We start from the raw sequence: 11582 nt of genomic DNA, 5'->3' as shown, positions 1-11582 counted from the left end.
ATCCAAGAGATAAAAAATGACCATTAATCATCATAATGAAAATGTGCTAAGTAGCAACTCCTATATTAAAAAGGTTTATGAGCCTGTGTGTATGTATCCTGAATGTTATCTTAGTTACCTTCTAAATGATACAAGGCTAAATCATAGAAAAATGAAACTTAAAACCTATAATAGTATGGTAAGAATAAATACACAATGAAAACAGAAAACCTTGTTATTGACAGATAAGTTAAAATGTTCACTAATTCAATTAATTTGGTGCAGACGGATGATTCTCCAACAAAATCTTAGCTATAATAATGTAATAAAAATGGGATGGCATACATGACTTACGGTTATCTTTGCCCCAACAGACAAGAGTGATGCTAAACAGAACCATCCCTATTTAAAATACTGACAAAGATAAACTTTTTCCTCTGCACTTCTTTTATCTTTAATTTTATTTTATTTGTTTATCTTTTTTTTATATAAGCACTTGAGTGCAATCATTCAGATTTAACCCATTTACTATGTCTCATATACTCATATGAGACATCCGGAAAAATAAACATCGCCGAGCCCAGTGTGACGTTGGATCAGAGCTCGCGCTCCAAATACACCGCGGGCCACGGCCGGAACACCAATTTTGTAGCCTCCCGGAAATTATTATTTTCAGCTTCAAAATATACCCTCATTAGTGGGTTAATACACAATATTCAGTTGTAAAAAAGAAGTTCATTATCTGCAAAATAAGTAGTGAATAAGGGGCTCACATTACAGAAAACTGAGAAGTGGCTGAAACCTAAAAGGATGAATAAAATTTTTACAGAATTATCACACAGGTTAGCACTGTTGGGCTACTATATACATGTGCCCAATGGTCATGATGATGATAATCATTATTCCTGCATTCCCTAGGATCTACAAAAACTAAACATTTAATAATAAAATTCTGAATTCTTGAAATTCCTTACACTGATCCAGAAACAATGTTATCCTACAAGATCCAAGTTAACAACCTGAAGAAAAAGAGCTGCTCCAGTCCAAAATCTTTCATTATGCTTCTAATCTTACAATGCAAATTTTTAGCTTAAAGCCATCTCATTTTAAAAGCTGAATACCATACATGTCTTTGGTCACATATAAAGAAACGTTACACATTCTCTTGGTTTAACCAATTATAAGAAATATCTTAGGTTTCACTCAAGCGTAATTAGCCCTTTACAAAATATGCTTAAAATGATGCACTTTGCATACTGTTCATAGGCAATGGCTTTGAGAAGTTCAATCTCTGCTGATATCATGTTCACTATTCTGGTTTTCTATCACAATTGCATGTTGCTTGTGCTCATACATAAGACTGTTTGTATTGGAATTAATGTCTTTTATACTGTGATCTTTTCTATCTGGTTAGTAGCATTTCATGTATGTACATAAAGCAAAGGATAGCAGTGTCTTTGAATAATAAAATAACCTTTAACCCATTGTGCTGATGTGACATATGTCATGTCCACTGTGATACTAGTCAACTAATTTTGTTTACATACGGATGGCTGCATAAGTGCCCAAGGAGTCAATTACTAGTCCTACTTATTTTTCCTGTTTATCCTATCCCTTGATTTCTGGGAACATTCTTTTTACATTTTACTGGGAACATTCTTTTTACATTTTACTATCACAATATTTCAAGGAATGAGGAAATGTAGGTGAGGTCATGTAGGGTCTACTGACTGACTCCTTAGGCCATCAAGTATTTGTGGAGGCATCTGTATCCCAGAAAATTTACTAAAAACTAGTGGTCAGTACATGTACCTGTTGTCAATGGGTTAAAATAATGCATAGAAATTTATATATCTGTTTTTATATTCATTCAACTTTTTTTTTAGAGAAAAATTTACTCTGGTCAACAAAAAATGCATCAAACTGCTTACTCAATCACTCTATCACAGAGTAAATTATTCTCATGTAATACTAAGGGAAGATTTATAAATAAATTATTTAAATCAAGAAACATTAATTTAACAATCATAATAGCTCTTCCCATTATTCTCCTTAAATCTTATAACTATTAGTTTCATCCTGGAAAGCAGTATTAGCAATTGTCAAATTTTGCCCCAAGTGAACCCATATATGCCATGCCCACTGTTAGCTTGGTTTATTGTCTTTACACAAAGATGGCTCCACAAGTACTGAAACAACAATGAGCCAATTACTGTTTGCCCTTTCCTTGATTCTTTTATATATCCCTGTAGTGACAGGGCCTGGTTTATTTGTGATGTAAATTTATGCAACAGTCCAGACTTTGTGGCTAGGTGTAAGCTGTGTACAGCCAGCCCACCTGCCATGAGTCATGATGCGTTAACATGTCATAGGCTGTTACGTCATGACGGCTATAGCCATCACTGTCACCGAGGGGATATGTTTTGCTATTAGTAATGTTAATATCATTATAATAATTATAATACCTATAATAATAATAGCACAAGTAAAAACAGTTTTTCCTAAAAACTCAAGGAAAGGTGAAATCAGGTGAGGTCACAATGCCTAGTAATTCACTCCTTGGTGGTCAAGCACTTGTAGAGCCATCTATATGTAAAGACATTTCACAAAACCATACTACAGTGAACATTTTCCCGGTGGAATGGGTTAATTATGTGAGTAAAACTTTAATCCCAAGCTAAGCAAAAATATTACCACAAAGTACCTCTACCATGGGGAAAAAACAGGGGGAACCTTTAAAAAGGGCAAAACTCTTTTGATAACCAGCACACTATGTCACTGGGAAATATGAAAGCCCTAAATACCTGTAGAGGAACCAAAATCATGTTATTTAGCTGCAACATTGTTAATTGGTAATTTTTGATATCTAAATGAATCATGACTACTTGAAATTGATATTACACATTACACTGGTCTATTCTGCCAAAGATAAAAAGCCAAAGACTTATTACAACTTAGAAGCTGCTAGACACGCCAGGAGAAACTGGACAAACAAAGCAATACTTAATTGTTAAAACTGTACCATACTTGGGATAGAGCTACCAACCAATAAATTTGTCACACTTGACACACAATAGCCTTGTTTAGACTTGTCAGGCACACCAATCAAAGCTGGTTTTAGATTTTAAGCAACTTTCCACTGAACAGATGCTAACAAGTCTATACACTCAGTAATTCCCACAGCGTTAAATTCTGCGACTGCTCTTATTCCTACCCCTCCTATCCCTAGAGCTGCCTGCCGCATGAAACTCCCTGCACTGTTGGCCATGGCAAACGATGAACCACGCTGGGAGGAGTCCTGCCAGGAACAAGTCTTTTTTATAATACTTATAAACTGATGCCCTTGCTCTGTTGTCTCAGGAAAAGTTCTTTATAGTACATATAAAAAAGATACCTGTTTTAACATATAATAAACTTCTCACTGTGATGGAAAAGGCTCCCCAAAATTATGGAAGAGACCCATGATAGCTGCAGTATGAGGATGACTTAATATTAACAACTGAGAATGAAATGAAAGTTGTGTTTGTACAATAAAGCTAGGCAATAGAGAGGAGAGATCTAAAGATTAATATAGGCAAGGCAAAACTGATGATTCCAAAGGTTTGGCAAGAAGAGAAAAATGTAAAAATGTTCTCATATGGAGTATGATGGTGAAAAGCAGACCAATTATATGCTGTAAACATTGTCACAGGAAGTGTTCTGGACTGCATGTTCAAAAAGTGACTGAGGAGAGGGTACTGAGGAAGACAAAACTATAGAAGTTGATAGAAATGTAACAAAGAGGTGAAACAATCCTTCAAATTTAGGGATTATAATGGATGAGGAATAGCAGACAGAGGAAAAGGATATTCACTTTTTTAGGATATCATGTTATCTATCATGAAGCATGAGCACCAATAATGCAACTAAAAGGTGCATTGATCACTGACAACAGGAAAGAGATGAGGCATATTACAAATGTTACCTAGAGAGCTACGTAGTGCCCTGAGAGCAAGATGATCAAGATGGTTTGGACATGGGAAAAGAAATGAAATGGGCATCAAGTAGTCATGATTATGAGTTGGTAGGTCGCCAGACAGGCTCAATATATCCTGGAGATGATCAGATGAGACACAGGTAGAAGAGTATCATCAAACATTTAGTCCGATGTTGGAGAACATGGAACATGCTAAAAGGAAGAAACTGTGAACAAACTATCAAGTTCTATACATACAAGGATATGAGATGTGTGTTTATTCCTTCACCTTACAGTATTCTTCATACTTGTGCCCCAGATCATGGATGCACTAATTAACTGGTTCAGCACAGATTTGCAAAAACTTTAAACATTAACATTTGTGATGAAACCTCATGATGTTCAAATCTTTTACTACTGGTATGATTTGGAAAGATGGAGGAGGTATGCTGTAAAATCAAAGATTTTTTTCGTCATAAAACATATCTAAATTAAGAGAATATTCATAAACAATATGCGCCGATATCTCTACCGATTAACGAAAGAATAAAGACTTCACTGTTGTCATTCACACAAATTACCAATCCACACAAAGATCTTCATGGTTACTACAAAATCAGTTCTAGTAATAAAAAACAAGCAAACCAAAAAATGGTTACCCTGCATTCTCTAATTAATAGGCATTAAAGAAGGTATTAATAAAAATAATTAGTGTATGTAAATACTGCAGCATTCTCCCAAATAACCTGTTATTAGTATTTAAGATAAATAAAATGCAACATTGCAAAGTATAAACAAACAAATGGGAATATAGATGAGTTGCAGTATGATATTCAAAGTACTGAGAAAAAGCAACATACTTCCTACAGCTTTCCTTTAATTTTCTAAAAATGAAGTTATATGGTTGACTAAAGTCTACTAAGCCTGTTTTTGTCACATCTTTTACTCTTATGTTTATGACAAAAGTGCAGTGTTCTTAACTTTTTTTGATAGGTAATTCAGTAGGTAGTTAGAAAAGTGAATGTGTAATATGATCAAAATATGTCCACTGATCCAAAATAAAGCATTAATATTCATTACAGTCATACTGATATTATATATCTTTCTGCCAAGCAATATCCACACAAGTTCCTCTTCTAGCACATAAAATGTTTGAAATAGATATATCTTGATTTCCAGATAGCTTTTACATACTGACTTATAGTTGCAATGGCTTATATTAAGCTTTTATAAGAAAGAAAATAAATAAATTAATTAATTAAGAAAAAAAATAAGTATAAGTAAATAATTAAATAACACATTGGACAATCATCCCTTAAAATTACTTAAGCTTTTAAACAATACCATTAAGATAATTTGAACAGGATAAATAAGCTTCCACCATTTCTCTATCTAATCAAAACTGTTAGGATGGGATGAATAACCAAAAAGTGTTAATGGCATGCTTAAATTTCAGGACAATAACATCCTGGCAAAAACTTGTACCTGTGATTCTGAAGTGTCTGCCGTCACTTGATTCCGAACACGATCCTGACAGACCATTACGCAGCGTTGTAGCCGCTCCTGAAATCAGCAGCAATAATAATGATGGCAGTCAGTGTGGGTGACTTTGGCCAATATTTCTTGTCATGTTTTTGGAAAGACTCAAATCTATAAAGAGAAGAGAAAACAATCCAGGAAAACCAATTATTCATTCACAGTAAATACCCATCAGACTCTCAACTACTTGTGTTGATAATATCATAAATATTATATATTTTTGTCATTCAGTAGTTATAAAATAATATCCATACCTGAAATTGTGAAAGTTCATTTTGCACAAATCCCTGAGCTTGAGTTAATGGAGTTGAACAGCTTTCAATACACCGATGAACCTGATCTACAGAACTATCCTTTCTATCACAACACTCGGCAGCACACAAATGCATTGATCTCTGGGGGGAAAAAGAAAAATTGATGATGTGATGTTTGTTGGACACTTTAATATCACACTTTTTGTGGAACTTAATCATCTTGGTTCCCTTCAAATTAAAGAGAGAGAGAGGGGGGGAGGGAGAGGGGGAGGGGGAGGGGGAGGGAGGGAGAGGGGGAGGGAGAGGGGTGGAGGAGAGAGAGAGAGAGAGAGAGAGAGAGAGAGAGAGAGAGAGAGAGAGAGAGAGAGAGAGAGAGAGAGAGAGAGAGAGAGAGAGAGAGAGAGGGAGAGAGGGAGGGAGGGAGGGAGGGAGGGAGGGAGGGAGGGAGGGAGGGAGGGAGGGAGGGAGGGAGGGAGGGAGGGAGGGAGAGAGAGGGAGGGGGAGAGGAGGGAGGGAGAGAGGGAGGGGGAGAGGAGGGAGGGAGAGAGAGAAAGGGAGAGAGAGAAAGGGAGTGAGAGGGAGGGAGAGAGAGGGAGGGAGAGAGAGAAAGGGAGTGAGTGGGAGGGAGAGAGAGAAAGGGAGTGAGTGGGAGGGAGAGAGAGAACGGGAGTGAGTGGGAGAGAGAGAGAGAAAAGGAGTGAGTGGGAGGGAGAGAGAGAAAGGGAGTGAGTGGGAGGGAGAGAGAGAAAGGGAGTGAGTGAGAGGGAGAGAGAGAAAGGGAGTGAGTGGGAGGGAGAGAGAGAGAAAGGGAGTGAGTGGGAGGAAGAGAGAGAAAGGGAGTGAGTGGGAGGGAGAGAGAGAGAAAGGGAGTGAGTGGGAGGGAGAGAGAGAAAGGTACTGAGTGGGAGGGAGAGAGAGAAAGGGAGTGAGTGGGAGGGATAGAGAGAAAGGGAGTGAGTGGGAGGGAGAGAGAGAAAGGGAGTGAGTGGGAGGGAGGGAGAGAAAGGGAATGAGTGGGAGGGAGGGAGAGAAAGGGAGTGAGAGGGAGGGAGAGAGAGAAAGGGAGTGAGTGGGAGGGAGAGAGAGAAAGGGAGTGAGTGGGAGGGAGAGAGAGAAAGGGAGTGAGTGGGAGGGAGAGAGAGAAAGGGAGTGAGTGGGAGGGAGAGAGAGAAAGGGAGTGAGTGGGAGGGAGAGAGAGAAAGGGAGTGAGTGGGAGGGAGAGAGAGAAAGGGAGTGAGTGGGAGGGAGAGAGAGAAATGGAGTGAGTGGGAGGGAGAGAGAGAAAGGGAGTGAGTGGGAGGGAGAGAGAGAAAGGGAGTGAGTGAGAGGGAGAGAGAGAAAGGGAGTGAGTGAGAGGGAGAGAGAGAAAGGGAGTGAGTGGGAGGGAGAGAGAGAAAGGGAGTGAGTGGGAGGGAGAGAGAGAAAGGGAGTGAGTGGAAGGGCGAGAGGCAGGGAGTGGGATTGGGAGGGGGAGACACTGGGAGGGAGGAGGAGAGGCAGGGAGTGAGTGGGAGTGGGAGGGGAGGAAGAGAGGGAGGAAAGAAGAGAAAGAGGGAGAGAAATGTTAATCTTTGACATCTTGTCTTATGTTATTACAGGTGAATAAAGAGAAATAAGAAAAAATACAATCTGAATGTAAGCTATCAGCAAACTTTTAGAAAGATAATTTTTATTTTATTTTTTTTAAATACCACAAACTACCTGAGATGAAATTCTTTTACACACAATAATCACTGACAACCAAATTAAGGTGTTCCTGGTAGTAGGTTATGTTGACCTTGGCGTGAAAGACCAGGTGATGGTTGCCAATAACTAAAGATAGCTGAACTATAGTTAAACAGATCTCAAGTTAACTTTATTTGAATCTATTTTCTATATCAGGAAAGTGCGTCTGTACTGTTGCAGGTCTACATTATCCAAATATTTTTTTTCTTAACATAAGATCTTAACACATTTTATAAAAGCCAAAGTTACTAAACAAGTTTTTAGTTTAAAAATGGTTAAAAAAAACAAAATGCACAAATAAATGAATTAAAAAATTCCAGTAATTTGAAACAAACAAAGAAACTGTCATAGATGAAAAGTGTCCAAGCAAACAATGATTAAAAATGACTTAATATTTTAGATGAATATGAGAAAAAAAGTACTACAAAGTACTACAAAAACTATGAGTATTAATTCAGAGAATGATACTTAGTTATAAAGACTAATACAAAGCAGCCACACGACAAGCAAAAAGCAATAAAGGTGCAGTATAGCCACACAAAAACGTACCCAATTGGTGAGGTATAAATCAACATATATACAAGACTCGTAGGAAGCAAATACGGAAGTTTTGGGCGACTACAGTATACTAAAATAACTTCTGGCCATAGGATTAAGCCAGGAAGGGCTCAAGCAGGTCAAATTCATTACATCCAATTACACTTGCACACCTAACATTACAATGCTCATTAAAAAACAGATAGATCTACTGGAGACATACTGACAAGAACACAGACTTACAATCATGTACGGCATCACCAACAACCTCATAGATGTTAAACACAAATATTCAGAAGCAGCACACAAAACTCACCTGAAACAAATCTGTTACACAGCATGCCAACAAAGACTCTTACAATCCCTCATTCCTCCCATGCGCAATATGCAACTGAACATGTTATCACATCACATCATAGAGGCATAGGAAGTCAAAACCTTCACAAACAATTTGAACAAATACTTCACAAAACCAACAACTACACAAATGCAAATGCCACCACCTACATCTTAATCCTTCCCCGAAACCCAAACCCAAACCCAGACGACCAGCCTTACATAAACAGACATCAAATGCTGAAAGTGTAAGGAGGCCAAGATGGAAGAGGATCCATTCATACTGATGATATACAGATGTTATCTATGAGATGACACCATAACACAGAGTGATTTGCTTCGCAAAATCTTCACCAGGATGCAGAGACTGGGGGGGGGGGGGGTATTATAAAATACAATGGTAATTGAATAACTAGAAAAGAACAAGCTCCGTCTTTCTTTCAATACCTCAAAATAAACTGAGAGACATTATCATTCTTCTATTTCAAGAGTTTTCTTCAGAAAAATTGGTGGTAGTTCTTTACAGTATGGATGCTCATGCCAGAGAGTAAGACCCCAACTCACAAAAATTTATTCATCAATCTGAGTTACAGTGACTGGGCTTCAGGCACTGCTCTAGGGAGAGGGTTGATGGGGGGGGGGGGTGTCTGCCCTCCAACATGCCCACGAAACATTGTCTTCATCTAGGTATGCATGACATGATAAGAGCTGAACTTGGGAGCGCCGAGTGGATTTAGACTGAAAGCAATCTTTTACCTTCATTTGTGATGTTATCATGCATATCTGTAATTATCTTTTGTACTGGTGACTGCAACTTTTTATCCTGTACAAGAATATCACATTCAATTTGCCCTAACTTGGTATATCCATACCGTGAAGCTTAACCAAATTGGTACATTCTACAACAATATCTGTAACCCAGCTACTATATTGGTACATGTATCTGGGTTTTGGGCAATTAGTGGAATTGAATGCTTAATTCCATGATATGATTATTGCAGACTGAAAATCAGAAAGAGTAAATAAAATCAACTAAGTGGCTTATACTACCAAGTAATTGAAATGGTCTTTGCACCTTTAGCTGGTCTAGCAAATGCCACTAAACCTCCACTGCATATATTCTAGCATGATAGAGCATAGTTATTAATATAATAATTACCAGGTAGGTCTACAAACCTTCCACAAAATAGTCATGATTATGATGAAAAGAATGTCACATTTATAAGTAGGTAAATGTTATTAACACTAATACATAACCATTGGCCTCCGTGTGTTTAGAATTAGAGCAAAGGCTAAAAAACCACTGATTATATTTTGCCAAAAGAGAGCTCTGCTACATAATATGCAGTGGATCTTTTTATCATTTTGCGTTAAATATTGGACTGCTGCAGCTTAAACTATGTTGTTTTGCATTCTTTTTCTTACACTCTACTAGAAGGCAGTGTATTTCCCTCTATCTCCATGCATCACTCACAGTAACTTCTACCAATCTAGTTTATGTTATCATACCTAAGAAGGAACAGTCCCCTTAAATCTCCCTTATATGAAGACCAAGGAAAATGTATCTACGAGAAAAACACTGATGATTTTAGAATATCAACGTGGGAATATTAATGCCTTACTTAACAAATAATTATGTATCATGTATAGTAGGACAGCTACAAGTTAGCTACAATGTGGCCGTGCAAAATATTAAAATGCAGAATTTAAGGTAGTTAGGAACCCCTGAGCTTGAAGTATTGCAGTTATGTCATGTTCAGTTAATCTTTACAGAATGGGCACACACAGCTAGGTCAAATTGCAGATGTTCTTGCAGAGGACTAAAAGTTGCAGTCATTGCAGTTGTGGTCAAAAATTTTGTCAAGCATGTTTTGAATCCCGTTTCGAACATTTGCTTGATACAATACTTTTTGTATAGGGTAAGACAGATTCGAAGCTTCAATTCAATAAAGGGATTTTGTCTGCTACTATGCAGGTAATAATCCACACACATGAATGGTAATGTCACAAATAGGGGGAAAGATAACGGAAAGCACCGCTCAAAAGGTCACTCGGTGCTCTTAAGTTTCAGCTCTATCATGCCGTACATACTGAAGTAAAGAGTGTTTCCTAGGTGGTGTTGGAGAGCAGAACCCATCAACCCTCCCCTTGGCATCTTAGACTGTTTAATAGATTATGTGATGTGGAGTTGGGGGACTTGGTCTCTGTAGAGTGTGTCCGTAATGTAAAGATTTACCCCCAGTTCCCTTTCAAGACACTGCCTAGAAATAAAGCAATACCTCTTTCCTGAATCAGTAACTTTCTACTATATAGGGAAGAAAGGAACAACACAATAAACTGCAAATTACAAATAGAAACTGTACTTAATCAAGATATTATGAAAACGAATGAACAATATGAACTCTTATTTCAGTGGCAAGTCGCGAAAGAAACTATACGGGTCCATGGCATTCTCACTCTCTGAGTCATGTGTAGGCTGTCCTAGGCATATATAATAACAATCAATTCATTCCCAAGGCCATAACGAGCCGGGTCACCTTCCCGCACATGTGGGGACACCGGCAAAATCGGCGCCAAGTTCCACTGGAAACCACTTCTCTATTTCAAAAACTTATATCGCCGATGTAAAAATAACACTTATTAATCACCTTATTCGACCTACCTGTATTCCTCGAAGGTACTCCTTATCAAGGTCATCTATGAGGGTTGTCATAGCCTCTTGTATGCGGTGTTGTGCCTGGTCGACCATGGTTGTTGAGAGAGGTTTTCGAGTGAACAGACGCACACGGACGACTTCGTCTGTGTACACAACAGCTGATTGCGGGATGGGGGTACTGGGTGGGAGAGGGGGTGCGGGCCTATCTCATTTTCCGCTTATATTTTGTTATATCAATTTGCTGCTTTGTAATAATTGAATTAAGGATTCTGATTTAGGTACTCTGATTTACTTTACTTGCGAAGGTAGTAATTCCTTTTTTTTCTAAAATTATGTAACTTGTCTAGTTTTGCAATTTGTTTTAGTTAACTATAACAATCTTCCACTTATCGCAAAACACGTGCAAAATACAAAGGCGTATTTTTATGAGTAAATGTGAAATACTGAGAAAAAAATATTATTTAACCTATATTGCATAATTGTGACACAGAAAACGAAAATATAAAATATATGTTTTTAGGGGAAACTAAAAAAACATTCGTATTAGCGCTTGTCAGTATATTTGAAGATCTTTAGAACTTTAGCACAAGTGAAGGGTTCA

At 37.9% G+C, this 11582-nt stretch overlaps 1 protein-coding gene across 2 annotated transcripts in view; it reads right to left on the bottom strand.

Annotated features, from left to right (window-relative positions):
• The window catches only part of LOC113814721 (protein FAM136A), a 20608-nt gene extending 9450 nt beyond the window's left edge, over positions 1–11158 (bottom strand). The window contains exons 1-4 of one of the 2 annotated variants that reach the window (XM_027366772.2): positions 10988–11158; positions 5728–5868; positions 5420–5497; positions 3194–3277 (exon numbers count right to left, since the gene is read on the bottom strand). In XM_027366772.2, coding sequence (XP_027222573.1) covers positions 3194–3277; positions 5420–5497; positions 5728–5868; positions 10988–11074 — 390 coding nt within the window. In that variant the 5' untranslated portion in view covers positions 11075–11158. The remainder of the gene's footprint in view (positions 1–3193; positions 3278–5419; positions 5498–5727; positions 5869–10987) is intronic. The other variant, XM_027366771.2, reaches the window with a different exon arrangement.
• Positions 11159–11582: the final 424 nt, after the last annotated feature.

The sequence above is a fragment of the Penaeus vannamei genome, chromosome 20, assembly GCF_042767895.1.
Source record: "Penaeus vannamei isolate JL-2024 chromosome 20, ASM4276789v1, whole genome shotgun sequence".
NCBI lineage: Eukaryota > Metazoa > Arthropoda > Malacostraca > Decapoda > Penaeidae > Penaeus > Penaeus vannamei.
This window is presented reverse-complemented; position numbering and strand designations above follow the sequence as displayed.